The sequence below is a fragment of the Centroberyx affinis genome, unplaced genomic scaffold (genome assembly GCF_046629955.1).
Source record: "Centroberyx affinis isolate AG114_WGS23_722 - 3 ecotype Tasmania unplaced genomic scaffold, CSIRO-AGI_Caff_v1 ptg002451l_1, whole genome shotgun sequence".
In the NCBI taxonomy this organism is placed as follows: Eukaryota; Metazoa; Chordata; class Actinopteri; order Beryciformes; family Berycidae; genus Centroberyx; species Centroberyx affinis.
The window spans coordinates 27742-44060 of NW_027280689.1; the positions used below are offsets into that span (position 1 = coordinate 27742).

Here is a 16319-nt window from a genome sequence, read left to right on the forward strand (position 1 = left end):
GTGAACAGTATTTTCTACTAGTATTTACCATCTGAAAGCTGAGTGAACAGTATTTTCTGTAGTATTTACCATCTGAAAGCTGAGTGAACAGTATTTTCTGTAGTATTTACCATCTGAAAGCTGCGTGAACAGTATTTTCTGTAGTATTTACCATCTGAAAGCTGAGTGAACAGTATTTTCTGTAGTATTTACCATCTGAAAGCTGAGCTGAACAGTATTTTCTGTAGTATTTACCATCTGAAAGCTGAGTGAACAGTATTTTCTGTAGTATTTTGCATCTGAAAGCTGAGTGAACAGTATTTTCTAGTAGTGTTTACCATCTGAAAGCTGAGTGAACAGTATTTTCTAGTAGTGTTTACCATCTGAAAGCTGAGTGAACAGTATTTTCTAGTAGTGTTTACCATCTGAAAGCTGAGTGAACAGTATTTTCTAGTAGTGTTTACCATCTGAAAGCTGAGTGAACAGTATTTTCTAGTAGTGTTTACCATCTGAAAGCTGAGTGAACAGTATTTTCTAGTAGTATTTATATCTGAAAGCTGAGTGAACAGTATTTTCTGTAGTATTTTGCATCTGAAAGCTGAGTGAACAGTATTTTCTAGTAGTATTTACCATCTGAAAGCTGAGTGAACAGTATTTTCTGTAGTATTTACCATCTGAAAGCTGAGTGAACAGTATTTTCTGTAGTATTTACCATCTGAAAGCTGAGTGAACAGTATTTTCTAGTAGTATTTACCATCTGAAAGCTGAGTGAACAGTATTTTCTGTAGTATTTACCATCTGAAAGCTGAGTGAACAGTATTTTCTGTAGTATTTACCATCTGAAAGCTGCGTGAACAGTATTTTCTGTAGTATTTACCATCTGAAAGCTGAGTGAACAGTATTTTCTAGTAGTATTTACCATCTGAAAGCTGAGTGAACAGTATTTTCTAGTAGTATTTACCATCTGAAAGCTGAGTGAACAGTATTTTCTAGTAGTATTTACCATCTGAAAGCTGAGTGAACAGTATTTTCTAGTAGTATTTACCATCTGAAAGCTGAGTGAACAGTATTTTCTGTAGTATTTACCATCTGAAAGCTGAGTGAACAGTATTTTCTATTAGTATTTACCATCTGAAAGCTGAGCTGAACAGTATTTTCTACAAGTATTTACCATCTGAAAGCTGAGTGAACAGTATTTTCTACTAGTATTTACATCTGAAAGCTGAGCTGAACAGTATTTTCTACTAGTATTTACATCTGAAAGCTGAGCTGAACAGTATTTTCTACAAGTATTTACCATCTGAAAGCTGAGTGAACAGTATTTTCTGTAGTATTTACCATCTGAAAGCTGAGTGAACAGTATTTTCTAGTAGTATTTACATCTGAAAGCTGAGTGAACAGTATTTTCTAGTAGTATTTACCATCTGAAAGCTGAGTGAACAGTATTTTCTAGTAGTATTTACATCTGAAAGCTGAGTGAACAGTATTTTCTAGTAGTATTTACATCTGAAAGCTGAGTGAACAGTATTTTCTGTAGTATTTACCATCTGAAAGCTGAGTGAACAGTATTTTCTGTAGTATTTACCATCTGAAAGCTGAGTGAACAGTATTTTCTACAAGTATTTACCATCTGAAAGCTGAGTGAACAGTATTTTCTACTAGTATTTACATCTGAAAGCTGAGCTGAACAGTATTTTCTACAAGTATTTACCATCTGAAAGCTGAGTGAACAGTATTTTCTAGTAGTATTTACCATCTGAAAGCTGAGTGAACAGTATTTTCTAGTAGTATTTACCATCTGAAAGCTGAGTGAACAGTATTTTCTAGTAGTATTTACATCTGAAAGCTGAGTGAACAGTATTTTCTAGTAGTATTTACATCTGAAAGCTGAGTGAACAGTATTTTCTAGTAGTATTTACCATCTGAAAGCTGAGTGAACAGTATTTTCCAGCAGGAAGTTCTTATTTACTATCTTTCCCATTGAACTGAATGCAGCATTAACAGCAGCTTTGGCCAGCTGTTGTATTTGGTGTCCATTTCCAGCTGCTGCACATGTTTGAATCCAGATATGTTGCAATCCGTGCATAACAAAAGGAACATAGCAACAATGCAGTCATTATTTTAGAGAATTATTTTATACAATTTTGCATACTTTCTATTAAGATAAGATTCAACTTTATTGATCGTTTATTGGGGAAAATTGGGCTGCTGCAGCAGATAGTAATAGGATATGGCAAAGAAAAATAGAATATAAATATGAATAGAGCAAAAGAGGGTGACATAAACAACACAACTGACAATTTCAACACTAGAAGATTAAGTAGAATATATGAATCAAAGTATGAAAAGGTATGGATTGGAGCATTAAAATAACAATAACAGGAAAAGTATCTAGGGGAGACCGGGGCATGTTATCACACTTTTTACTCATTGGTCAATTTCTCAGCAGTGCCTTACTACTGAGATACAATATGCTGTATATGTTTCTAGATAGACTGAGGTCCTCTAAAAATGTCATTTTTACATTTTGAATAATACTGGAAGCAAAAGTTATTACTGACGAAATACCACTTGACAGCTTACCCCACATCATTCTGATACAATTTCTAAGAGTGTGATATATGAGTGTACATGTAATATAAATTATATACATCTAATTTGATGTTTTAGCAATTGTAGTAATCCTCCTACCCACTGTGGCTGTATGTGAGGCTGGGCCAGCAGTGAGGCCACTTGCTACACAAGCCAAAGGTTTGTGGGTTCAAGTCCCAAAATCATATTTATTCAGAAAAAAAATAATGTTAAGTTTGGATATTATGACAACATGCCCCAACCAGGCATTCCTGACAAAGGTCTCTTCCCTGAGCACATAGCTTCACTAAACCATTCAACTTTATTATCAGGTGACCCTTGCTTTTTATGGAGGACCACAAGTGTCACGGAAATAGTAATAAAGCTTTTCATTAATTAATAACTAATTGTACAATAAAAATAGGCATTAATACATTTTTTTTTTTACAAATGAATGTATTAATCTATGAATAAATAGACTAAATTACAAATTAATTCATTATTTGATATTTTAATGGGCAATAAAAAGAGGAATTATAAAAATAATTCAGAAATAAAATATGAATCCATCAATAAATAGTTCAAATTAAAAAGGATTTACAAAAACAACCATAAAACAGTCAATGAGTACATAATTTAAAAATACATCCAGTTATTTATTTCTCTTTTTAAACTGCATTTTCAAATAGATTTTTAAATTCCATTATTTATTTATGAATTCATTAATGTATTTTTAAATTAATTTCTCTTATTTCTATATTATTATTGTTATATATTGTAGTATAACGCAGTGGTTCTCAACGTGGGGTCCGGGGACCACCAGGGGTCCTTGAGAGCATCCCAGGGGGTCCCCAGCAAATTGATTTCATTTGAATGAAATCAATGAAATGAAATCATGAAATTAATAATAAGAGAAATTATGTACAAATATGTGCATCATACTACAATATATACAACAGTGTAAATAATTATTGCACAGTTGAATTATTGCACAAAATTATAATATAAAACAACAATAATAATAATAATAATAATAATAATAACAATATATGCATACATAACAAATGACAGGAAAAATTAGAATATGATGAAAAACTGAATTTAAAGCTTAAGTGCATCATGTGCACAGCACATTAGCAGGTCTCCAGAATGGGGGAAAATGAATATCTTATCAATATAGTTATTTTTTTATTTATTTTTTTATTACTATCATCAACATCAGATATACAGAATTATCCAAAAGCATAAATGGAGTAACAAAACAGTAACAAAGAATAACAGACATACAAATATACAGTGCCAGGGGTTACAAACAAAGTTTGACACAAACAAATACAAAATGAAAATGGTGCAGTAAAAATTATATTAAGATGTTAAATTTGGAGCACAAATTTAAGGTTTTCACAGCTTTTCTATTGCATGAGGTAGATAATGTTCTAATGTAGGACTCTGCTTCCTTTTTAAAGGTAGAGAAAAAGGGCTTAGTTTTTAACATCTTACATTTATGGAGATAAAACTTGGCCAGCAATATGATGAGATTACACAGAAAAAAATCATTTTCTAATTCTTTCCTTTGAATTATCAATATAGTTTTTTTTATTTATTTGTTTTCAATATAGTTTAGTTCCAGTGTCAAGCCGCTCTGTCGTCAGGGTGAAGCGGTAGGAGAGGGGAGGGACGGCTCGGCTCGGCTCGAGCTTAATGAGCCAATCCGGAAGTGTAGTTTGTGTACAGAGTCAAATGAAAAATGCCGTCATCATACATCATGAGCCTGTGAGAGCCAGTGCCTGGTAGACCCTGCTGGACTGAGGGAAACTGATCCAGGGTCCAGAGTAAAGGACTTCTCGCTGCAAAGTGACACTGTGGATACACAACGCTGCTGCTAAAAAACCATCTATGGCGGAGCCGACACTGTAGCCAGCTAACGGTAGCTAGTGCGGGGTAAAAGCCCAGGGGGAATGGGAGCCAGAGGTGGAGGTACAGCCAACACTGGGACCGCTGAGAACCAGCAGAGAGATGTGTTGTGAATGTGACACTGAAGGAAACACAAGGGTGGCTTTACTAGCTAGCTAGCTAGCCGGCCAGTAACTGTAGCTTGATGCAAGCTTCCTTTCAAGATGCAAGCCGCACCGAGTCCTGCAGAAAGGCATGTAAGAGGTGAGTGAGATTTCTTCCAGCTGCTTCATCCGTGCAGTCAGTCAGTCAGTCAGTCAGTGTGGGTTATGAATGAGAAAACCCTCACTGCAGCTGCTCAGTTAGCTAGCTTAGCTAACGGCACGTCAGCATAGCAGGTTAGCTTGCTATGAAGAGATATTTGATGTTCCTGACGCCCAGAAATCATGAAAGCTAACCTTATAGCAGCACACTGTGAGCGACTTGATGCACCAGCTTGGTGTCCATGTGTCTCGGTATGTTAACTTTGCTAATGTTTGTTTGGCTTTAGCTAGCCTTATAGCAGCTTGCTAGCTAACGGTCGCTTAAGTAGCTTATTAGGTAGCGTGAAGAGTAACAGTCGGGGTTTATCCCAGCGGACTAGACAGCTAGTGTACTGGTGACCTGCTGTTTGTTTCACGTTGTAATTTTGCATCAGTTGAGGTTAAATAGTATTCATTGACTGACAAGCCCCATTTAACCTTGCAATATGATTATTGCCTGAGCCATGAATGGAGCATAAGTTGGCTAAGCCGTGTCAGGAGGCTCCAGTGCTGATGCCACATTCGGTTCCTCTGAGTGATCCTACCAGCCAGTTCCACGTTGTCTGGAGGAGGGAGGAGGGGGTTAAAGAAGAAGAATAGAGTTTCAGCCTCAGTTTCAGCTGGTACGGTTTCTCAGAAGAGCAACAGTTCCCTCCCACTCTGCCCGTCCTCCCTCCTATTTCACAGCCTCCTCTTGTCTCTGAGCTTACTATAGTACTGAAAGGGAGACATGGCAGATCTCTAGGCTGCTCTGAGTTCAGGTACAGTTTTTTTTTCCCCCCACACCTTTGTATACCTCAGCTGTGGATTTCACTTCTTGTCAATGACTTAACCTCTATAGCTGATTCATTTTATTCTTCTGGCTTGGATGTCTCTGCTCACGCCACGCAAATGTCCAGGAGTTCCTTCAAAGCTATCCGACTGTATCTGTCTCTTTTCCTTTTTCCTTTATATCGTTTCTGTTGCTTTTCTACTTTAAGGTAGAAGCTCAATGGAATTTAAAGCCTAACCGTGTGCTGCTGTGCTAAATTGTGCTCGTGCTGTCCCATTCTTGGTCAGGAAGGGTATAGGTGTAGGTACTGGTCATTTGCTTATCAGCACTGTAATTTCACCTGCTATTTCTTTGTGAGGTGACAGTAATGCGGACATAAACGGGTTTGACTGGTTTGTTATAGTCTACAGAAATGTGTTTGCTCTAGCCTGGAGCAGTTGAGCCCAGCCAGAAATCTGGTACTAATCAGATAGTTTGTGCTTAGTAGTCAAACATCCATCCTTACAAGATTATTCTTAGCCTATATTTATCAGCAGTAATTGGTTTAGGCACCTCTTCTGCCCAGGATCTCCTGTGGAGTAGGCAGTGTGACCTTCCTCAGCCTCAGTTACTCCTTTCATCCCCCCTTCAGTCTGCAGCAACACATAATACCTTAGCTGTAGACACTGGTAGTAGCTTTCTTTGCCGACGAGGACAATTCACTGAGAGTTTGTCCTGAACGCATAGTGTTTCCTGCTTGATCAGGGACGACTGCGTGGCCTTGGAACCATCGGAACATTTGCATAGGTAGGCCTATTTGTTTATAGGGAGTTGGACTCTGACTCTTCAGCACAATCTGAGATATTGACTGACACAGAGGTAGAAGGCAAATTCAATGATTCAGCTTTCTGTGTTGATGTACTTAGTGCAGTCCTAGTAGAGACTGTTCATGTTACAAATCCTGATCCCGTACTACAGCTTTGAAAACATGCCTATTTAAAGGGAAATATCACTGAAGTTGAGAATTCCTATCTGATTTTGTTGGGACTAGGAGAGTTCAGTCAATATGTAGGAGCAAGAACGACTCTCCCATAGTCCTGTAGCCTGAACTCTGATCAGAGATGTCATCAAGGAATGCAGATAATAAATTAATAAATGAGGACCTGACTGTGTGAATAGTCCTAGATCTAGATAACCTAGGTCATTTGTTTTAGTAGTGTTAACGCCAGAAAATGTAGGCTGCGTGGTAGGGCTAGACCAATATATTGGTTTTCCAATATATCAGGCCAATATTGGCCTTTAATTAAAAATCAGATCTGGTCCAGCCAGTGCCATCAACCTCTGATATGATGGATATGATGTAGTTTGATGGATTAGGCTACATATTTATTGTAGAATTGAACAATACTACACTGGTTGTCTACAATTTGACATTTTGATTAGATTGCCCACAAGTAGGCTACAATATGTTTATTATGCTGGATTCCAGTTGAAGATTTTGGTGTCTGATGGTTTAAATGCAATTTAGGCTTTTCCACTCTGACAAGAACAAAATTCTAAAGGAAACACTGAATACTTGTGACATGGAAATAGTCAAAATGAAAGATATTGAATATCAGCAGAAAATACTGGCTATGCGAGGCTTCAATCCAAAAATACTAGTGCCAGTATCAGCCTTCAAAAACACATATCAGCCAAAAGCTACTGTCATGAGTTAAGGTTTCAAAATAACCAGATGATTTTTTTTATAGTAGCATTAACACTTACTGGATATTGGCACAAAGTATCTGTCATCAGCTTCTTTCCAAAAATGTTGGTATTGGTATCAGCCTTCAAAAACACATATTGGTCAAAACTTTGCCCGAAACTTCCAGTGATGTGAACTTTGGTGCTGCCATGAGTCACCATTTCCATTGAAGTGTACAGGAAAACATCATTTCTCTTGTTTTTGCCGATAAGGGATAGCAGTGAATCATCTCATGAAGAAATCTGAACAGTTATAGGCTACATTAAGAAAAAAAGGGAACACTGTCAATTACTGGTATTCCCCTCTGCAAGGAAGTCTTCAACATTAGTGAAAGTGAATGAAGTGGTTAAGCGCTTACCAGGAAGTGTCTCTTGATCTTTTGACATCTGTGTTTACGTCAGCTGTTTAGTAATAGGCTGCACATCACATGGAGGAGAGCAGGAAATCCTGTCAGCCCCTCTGGACAGTTCAGATAAAGTGACTGTTCAGGGCAGCGTGTCTCTGGGTCATTCCATCTGAAATTATTCACTTATGTCTCAGAATTGGACAGTTTTCATGAACAAATTCAGTAACCAACCATAAGAATAAATATGGAGTTTGTGCCCTAAATTCCAAGTAGTTTACAAGAATGGACACTTTTGATTGGGACTATATTTTCAGATAGCAGTTTCTTGGTGAAAATAGAAATTTATAGAAATAACACACCAAGAACTGAAACACTTGTGAGTCATAATTAGGGAGTCGACTGTAGCTTCCGTCAAGACCAAATTTAACACAAAAAACACTATTTTCACTCAATTTGTTTTTGTGAATTGTATAATCCAGTCACGTTTTTGTGTCCAGATAACATTGCCTCACCTGGGCTCAAAAATATAGGGTTAGTGTAGTTTGGTATTTTTCATTAGTTTTTATTTCCATTTAGCTTTTAATTTCGGTTTTCAATTTAAAGTTTTAGTTAGGCCTAGTTTTCGGCGTGGGTTTGCTAGTTTTAGTTTAGTATATATTTTTTAAGTTGAAAGTTTAGTATTAGTTTTTATTAAGTTTCAATTTTAGTTTAAACATTTTTGTTAGGCCTACGTGAGGTATTTGTTTGGCAGTGTTTAAGAAGTTCCAAAAAAGCATTGTGAAATACAAAATGCAACAAATTAGAAATAGTTTTAACATTTTTATTTACATTACATTACAGTTTAAGTTTTTTTTGTAAATCTAGTTTTCTAGTATTCTTATTTGAGTTTAAGTTTTTTTTGTAAATCTAGTTTTCTAGTATTCTTATTTGAGTTTTTTTTCAAACATAGTTTTCATTTTAGGTTTTGGTTTAATTCACGATAGTATACTTGCTGCTCACCAAAAATAGATTTTTAATATGTCCTGTATCCATAGTTTTATCAATATCTTGGTGATTATGTGATCTGTGTAATTACCACACTAAAAATCATATTTTTAATTCCTTTATTGCCTAGTAAAGGTTTTTTCCCCCCAAGATGGTGGCCATTTTGGAGGCCATTTGGACCCCTGTAGCTTTAAAACTAAGTAGAATATCATCAGCAAAGCTAATCTTTATTCATTTGAATACACAAGCATTGTGTGAAAACAATATGAGGACAATGTGAGGCCAAAGCCTGTAAAACTGCCAAACCTTGTCTGATTTCAGATGGAATGATTCCTCTACAAAAACCACTTCGCTCCACTTTTGTTTCTGCTTCATTACAAAACGTTAATATGTGCTGCATTTATTTTGCTACTTATTCCTTCTTCATCTTCTTCTTCTTCTTCTCTGTTTTCAGGATGATGGCAGAAGGATAACATCCAAGGAGTCGCATTCCCTCACCCCAAACTGACCCCCATTTTCCTCTTTTTTTTTTTTGTTTTTTAATCTTATCCATACTTCCGCAATCCCCTTGTTAAACTTCTGTGTCCTCCTGTCCCAGCTCATCGTCACGTCTTTCTAGGATTTCATGGAGTGCGTGCATTCCAGTGCAGAATCCCGTAAATTAATTTTACGTGGGTCAGTTTGTCTCCTTGACACCATCATGGCCTAATGACAGGATGAGTCTATTTCCTACTAATTAGAATGTGATCCGTTATCAACTTCCTGCCCAGTGTTTTCATCTGTCCCCCATCTGATTGCGACCCGGGCCTGTAGGAGTTGTATTCTTATTTCATCACTTGTTCCCAACCTGTAGCCTTTTCCTCAACCCCATCCCTCCTTCGGCGTCATTGGGCCATGGTTCGCAAGAAAGGTTCTCTTATACTGTGTGGAGCTTTCCTATTTGTTGCCTGGAATGCTTTGCTTCTACTTTATCTTTGGGGGCGTCCTCCAATCGGCCGTCTCGGAGAAGGCGGAGGAGCCGAGCCGGGGGGGAAGGAGGAGTGGGGCATGGGCAAAGGAAAAGGAGGCCGGGTCAACCTGGCCGGGGAGGTGATCCGACTGGCGGAGGAGGTCGAGCTCCAGCTGGAGACCCAGAAGAAACTACTCAAGCAGATCGAAAGTCACAGGTCGCTGTGGGCTCGGCGGAAGGATGTCGGGAAAAGAGAGACGGAGGGTACAAAAGAAGAGCAGAAGGAAGAGGACGCCAACCGGCCGCCGGAGCCTCCACTTCCCCCAAAAGACAATTTGAATAACGAGGACCAAACTGACGTAAAAAACACACTGAGCCTGATTCCTACAGCAGTTCCAGACTCCAAATTGGAAGAGAAACAGGGCAACGACATACAGGAACAGACCGTTCAGAACGACAAATTGGAGGTTACAGTTGCCAGTCCTCAAGTTGTCATTCCCATTCTAGTTATTGCTTGTGACAGAGTGACGGTAAAAAGGAGCCTCGATAGACTGATACAGTATCGTCCCTCCGCCGAACTCTATCCGATCATAGTTAGCCAAGACTGCGGCCACGCCGAGACGGCCCGCGTGATCGGCTCGTACGGCGATCAGGTGACTCACATCCGACAGCCGGACCTATCTGACATCAGGGTCCGGCCGGAGCACAGGAAGTTCCAGGGCTACTACAAAATCTCCAGACATTACCGCTGGGCTCTCAACCAAGTGTTCAACACCTTCTCCCAGTCCACTGTGGTCATAGTGGAGGATGACCTAGAGGTAAGAACTCTTGACCCTTTGGACTTCCATACTCTCATCCGTAGTAACATTCCCACTTATAAATAACCATGCATTCACACTGCAGTCGGTTCAGTTTCTTCTCTCTGGTTGAAGGTGTGCTATACTCTCGACTCTCGGCCCTCCATGGCATGATTGCCCACTACTGATCTAGACCAGTGGTTCTCAACGTGGGGTCCGGGGACCACCAGGGGTCCTTGAGGTGGTTCCAGGGGGTCCCCAGCAAATTAATGAATTGTTAAACTTCAGCATTATTTCATTTACAAGTTAATACAATTAGAGAATGTAGAAGAATGACTATTTTGATCATAGTTTGACTGTTATCTCTCTACCTACAGTACATACAGTCATGGAATTCTGGACAAAATCATATCTAACAAAAAACATATTCTCAGATTTAGGTCCAAGAGACTAAATCTCATCAAATGGGGGTCCGTGGCCCTAATGTGGACTAAATTAGCGGTCCTTGATATGGAAAAGGTTGAGAATAGACAGTGGTCTGCAGCTACTTTTGAACAGGCAAATCGTGTATTTTTCACTGCTTTGGTATTTCCTTTCTTAACGTTACATAATTTTGATGAGTTGACATAGCTAGCTGGCAAGTGCTAATGAGGCAGCATTATTTGAAAACAAAAGGAAAAAAACCCAATAAAATGACTTCAGAGCTTAGCATCAACCCTAACAATCATGTTCTCCAAACATCATTTTGAGACGTTTATTCCTAAATTGTAGAGTATTGGGAGAACTATTGTTCATCAAAGTAAATTGCATTGGTAGGGAAAAAATGAAGTGTTGAAATCTGATTGGTTGGACTTCTGGTGACTTGTTGATTGTGTTGCTTGCAGTGTGAATGCATGGTAAGGCAATAAGTCTGATCATTTTCTGCACTTACATGAATACCAGCACATTTGTATATGTTGTATTTCATCATATTCCTCTCATTTGTTCAATTGAATGTATATTGATATTTTTTGTCTTTTTTTTTCACTTTTTATACTGCACACATTCACATTCTTGCTGCTATTTTGCACACCCTCTTAATGCTGGAATCCAAAATGTTTTATACTTTCATCCGTACATTTGTAGATTTTCCGTACATTCCCCATTCTACTTCTAATCCATTTTTCTTTGCTGTATCCTATTATCTTCTGCTGCAACTTTCCAGTATCCCCTGAGGGATCATTACAGTTTCATCTCATCTTATGTTAATGTTAAGTGTGCAGTTTGCAGGGACTTGCGTCAAGACTCAGATTGCATAGTGTTTATAGTGATGCACTCCACATGCGCAGAGATGCAGCTTTTAATAAGACGATCATCCACCCCGTCCTTTATTAAAGCATTAAGTGTTCAGGCCAAGCCCAGTAGCACTTTAAGGCATTCTGACTGCTCAGCACTTTCCGTAGACTTAAATGGCCTTTTTATGGGAAAGGTGTAATTATATCTGGCGCAAATTCAAATTTGGGTTAATAATGACTGGAGCCGGTCCCATAATGTTCCACATTTGTCTGCAGTGGACATTATTGAAAACATTTTCCTCTTTCAATTTTGCTTTACAGTCACTACTGAAGCACTAACCCATTTATACTATGTGATTACATTGCAGTCACTACCCAAGTTAAACTTGGGGTGTCCTCTCAAGGCCCAGTGTAGTGTCCATTCAGAGCCATTCTATACCATGCATATCATATTAGTTCTCGTACTTCTGTACACCAAATGTCCTTACAAAGATACACATGATGGGAACCCTATTGGAATTACAAGGATTCTTCTTCTTCTGTCCTAAAAGTATCTTGATCCCAGAAACCGTAAGAGCTACAGCAACCAAACTTAGCAGATGGGTTCAAACAAAATTAGAAACAAAATTCTTTTTCCTCATAATTCCATGGGTCATGCTGAGTCCAATGCGCATGTTAGTGTTTTCCGTCACTTTGAATATTGTCCAAAACACATTTTTAGCTACTACTCCTACAAATTAGAAAACCAACTCTGGAGCCTTCTAATTCAGTCGGTAATGGTAATTCATCGCTGTGAACAAGAGGCTGGCAATCGCGTTCACCGTTTCATATGAATACACGCAAATCTGATCTCTGGTTGTAAACAAGAAGGGAGAAGATACTGCTTCTGGTTCAATATGTGTCTGATTTTCCTGTTTTCCGGGCCAAAATAAATCTTTCAACCAATAGCTAACTTCCTGCAAGCAAGATGGGAGTAACTCTACATTTACTCTGATATTTTACCTTCCTCTTTAATTGTTTTTCAAATATCTCCTAATGTGATAAAAGCGCTGGATAACAATCTATAGTGATGTAAAAGAGTAAGGGGATACAGGAAACGAGCAAAAACTCTCTAACTCGATAATGCTGGAACTGTTTAGGAAAGTAAAACAGAGGGAGTAACTGATAATTGGGACAGAGAATCCACATCAAATACAAAACGGACAGCTGTAATCCCAGATTTGGGTAAAAACTGCTTCAGCAACAGAAATAAGTTGCATGAAATTTAGAATAACTGTTGACTTAAAGCAGCAGTTTTAGGGAGAAACTTTGCCCTTTAAAGCAGCAAGTTTGCAACTGAGAAGGGAACATCTGGGTTAACTTATGTAACTGTTCTCTACTCACATTTTTTGTCACTGACAAATCAGGGACTAGTTTTCCCTGTTTGGTTTGGCCGATCTTTTCAACTTGACAGATTTAAAGGGCACTTAAAGCAGGCAACACTTCTTACTGTCAACAGCCCCGTGGGTCTGACTAAAACTTCAAATCCATGATAGACCCGTGGCCTGTGAGATGAACGAGTGCTGTCAAAGTGATGGCTATGGGGAAAATAGGTCAATAAAGATGCCATCCATTGCTCTACGCTCTGTTCACCACTTTCGGTCACGTGGGTAAAAGTGCGCTGTGGAGCGTTCCCTCAATTGGGAGACGCGTGTTCGATTCCAGTTTTTTGTTTTGGTTTCGTATCTGGAAAACGTGCCGGCAGTTACCCTACGTACACACGGCGACCTTGTTACCATGGCAACCAATGCAGATAGCTTAACGTTACCTGAACACACAAATCCGACATGCTCACTTGCAAATAACAGTGTGGACAGTCGGAACTAAAGATCGGAAACAAAGCCTTAGTCGTGTTTCTGTACGATTTTGAAGTGCCAGCACCTCATTGTGTCTTCTCTTTTCCCTCACACAGGTAGCGCCAGATTTCTTCGAGTATTTCCGAGCTCTCTACCCGATCCTGCGCGACGACCCCACCCTGTGGTGCGTCTCCGCCTGGAACGACAACGGCAGGGACGCCCTGGTGGACCCGGGCAAGGCCGAGCTCCTCTACAGGACAGACTTCTTCCCCGGCCTGGGCTGGATGCTCCTGAAGGACATGTGGGACGAGCTGGAACCCAAGTGGCCCTCGGCGTTCTGGGACGACTGGATGCGTCAGCCGGAGCAGCGCAAGGATCGGTCCTGCATCCGGCCGGAGATCTCGCGGACTATCACCTTCGGCCGCAAAGGCGTCAGTTTAGGTCAATTCTTTGACCAGTACCTGCGCTACATTAAGCTAAACACTGATTTTGTGCCTTTTACCAAACAGGATTTGTCTTATTTGCTAAAGAAGAAGTATGATGAAGACTTTGTTAAAGAGGTTTACAGTGCTCCGCTGGTGAAGATCGAGGACCTACAACAAGGGGGCAGTTTAAGGGGAACGGGTCCATACCGGGTGCAGTATTCCAGCCGGGACAGTTTTAAGGTCTTCGCTCGAAATTTAGGGGTGATGGACGACTTGAAATCGGGGGTTCCTCGTACAGGTTACAGAGGCATCGTCAGTTTCCTGTCCCGGGGCCGAAGGGTGTTCCTGGCCCCGCCGGAGGGCTGGACGCAGTACGACGTCAGCTGGAGCTGAGAGATTGGAATCCAGACTATAATGTGAATGGTGTTGAAGAGGGGAGAGAGCCTTACTCAAGAGGAACACCCTCTCAAACCAAAGAATATAGTTAGACGCAATGGGTTAATGAAGGAACTTGAGCAAAGCAGAAGGGGCTGGACGTCAGTGGAGTTGGGACAGGATGCAGGACAGGATGGGAAAACCTTACGTTTATGAGCGTAGACAACAGGCCTGTTTTCATAAAATTTCTAAAATAGGGTGCTGATTCAGGGTCATACACCTCACAAAGACTTCATTTCAACTTTTTTTTCAAAGGAAAAATCCACCCGAAAACACTTAAACACAGTTAAAAACAGCTATTGGTGATGTACCTTGCATTTTTGGCTCCATTTTGATTGGTGTATTTTTCTTATTCCTGCAAATAATTCGCCAAATGTAGACAACTTGACGTCACGTTGTGATATTGCAACGATTAATCGATTAGTTGTCAACTATTAAATTAATCGCCAACTATTCTGATAATCAATTAATCGGTTTGAGTAATTTTTTAGGAAAAATAAGTCAAAATTCTCTGATTCCAGCTTCTTAAATGTGAATATTTTCTGGTTTCTTTCCTCCTCTATGACAGTAAACTGAATATCTTTGGGTTGTGGACAAAACAAGACATTTGAGGACGTCATCTTGGGCTTTGGGAAACACTGATCCACATTTTTCACCATTTTCTGACATTTTATAGACCAAACAGCTAATCGATTAATCGAGAAAATAATCAACAGATTAATCGACAATGAAAATAATCGTTAGTTGCAGCCCTAGCGATCTTAAAAATGTTTTGGTGTCAGTCCCTCAGAATCAAAGAGCGCGGGCTTCTTTCTAGATCTGCCATTTTGCACCGAGGTTCAACAATCCTACAGAGAGAAATCCATCGTAGAAGAGGCAGAGAGACCAATTTCTCCACTGACAATAGCCTCAATAGACATAGTCATGTTGGGTTTAGAATAAGCAGTGAAAGTCATTTTGGGAAATGTAGGAAATCACTCTCTTAGGTGATAGGTGATCTTTTCATATGCAGGTGGAGGGAAAGTGGATACACCAAAAAAGTAAATTACAGCACTTCACCACAAAATACCTCCTTTGAATATACTGAACATCACACATTGATATCTAACAGCAGAAGCGTCCAAGGGTGGGGTTTTCCTTTAATTATCAGCACTGCTATTCAGAGATAATTTATGAATATGGGCCTTGAAAGCGATGCGACGACAGGGCACAACACAAAACGAAACCACAGAGAAACGGGCCTGCGTTACGGCCGATCTCCTGCTCGAGCTGGTCTTGGAAGGTCTTTTTATTTTTGAAAAATGTTAACGTCTTAAAACTTTTCTGAGTAGCCCAACTTGAATTCCATCAATCTGATGGCTGAAGAGAATCGCTTTTGTTTCATTCCCTAACAGTAGCAGATGCCGAAGGAGAGACGAAGTCCATTTTCTACGGCTGCTCTCTCCTTTCTGGGTGGGTGGAAGAATCTGCATTTCCAGTACACCGCTCACTGCGAGTGAACGAACTTGGTGTCAAAGTAGATAAGAGGAAGTTGTTTTTACTTAAAAGAAATACTATGTATATGAAGGATTAAACAGATTATCAGTAAGGCTATTTTGGGATGTCCTTGAAATGAGTTCTAACAAGTTTGCCATGTTGCAAATGACTTGAGATTCAAACGTCACTGGGTCTGACATTTTGTTGAAGTATCACCATGAAGCCCAACACAGGGCGAGTTGTAATTACAGGACATCCAAACCACGGTTTGTTAAGGTTAGGTTTGTTGAAAAACCAATGATTGTTTTTGTGGTTTTTATTTGTTTCTGCAATGAGAATTCTTACGAGTGGCCAAGAGTTGGATAAATGGTAATCATTGTACTGTATTCAGCTTTGGGAGATTATCCACAAGATTTGACTGACTGATTCCCATGTCTGTATGGTGATGTGTAAAACCACTGCCTGACGTGTTTATAACTTTAATACATTGCAAATAAAATCGACTATTTTGATATTTGTCCACATGTGTAGGGAGTCCCTCTTTTCATCGGTGGC

The 16319-nt window shown here is 39.5% G+C and overlaps 1 protein-coding gene across 2 annotated transcripts; it reads left to right on the top strand.

The window, feature by feature from the left end:
- Positions 1–4367: 4367 nt before the first annotated feature.
- On the top strand, positions 4368–16262 carry mgat1b (alpha-1,3-mannosyl-glycoprotein 2-beta-N-acetylglucosaminyltransferase b). 2 transcript variants are annotated; one of them, XM_071533885.1, is made up of 3 exons: positions 4368–4707; positions 9028–10340; positions 13545–16262. In XM_071533885.1, the coding sequence occupies exons 2-3, from the start codon at positions 9468–9470 to the stop codon at positions 14244–14246; spliced, it is 1575 nt and encodes a 524-aa protein (XP_071389986.1). In that variant the 5' UTR covers positions 4368–4707; positions 9028–9467; the 3' UTR covers positions 14247–16262. The 2 variants fall into 2 exon arrangements, with proteins under 2 accessions (XP_071389986.1, XP_071389985.1); XM_071533884.1 differs by lacking the exon at positions 4368–4707 and adding an exon at positions 5467–5506.
- Positions 16263–16319: the final 57 nt, after the last annotated feature.

Bases quoted from the DNA above. Each gene is read 5' to 3' on its own strand.
- mgat1b (XM_071533885.1), top strand. From the start codon at position 9,468: ATGGTTCGCAAGAAAGGTTCTCTTATACTGTGTGGAGCTTTCCTATTT. The intron at 10,341-13,544 runs GTAAGAACTCTT...TCCCTCACACAG, and splicing joins TAGTGGAGGATGACCTAGAG to GTAGCGCCAGATTTCTTCGA.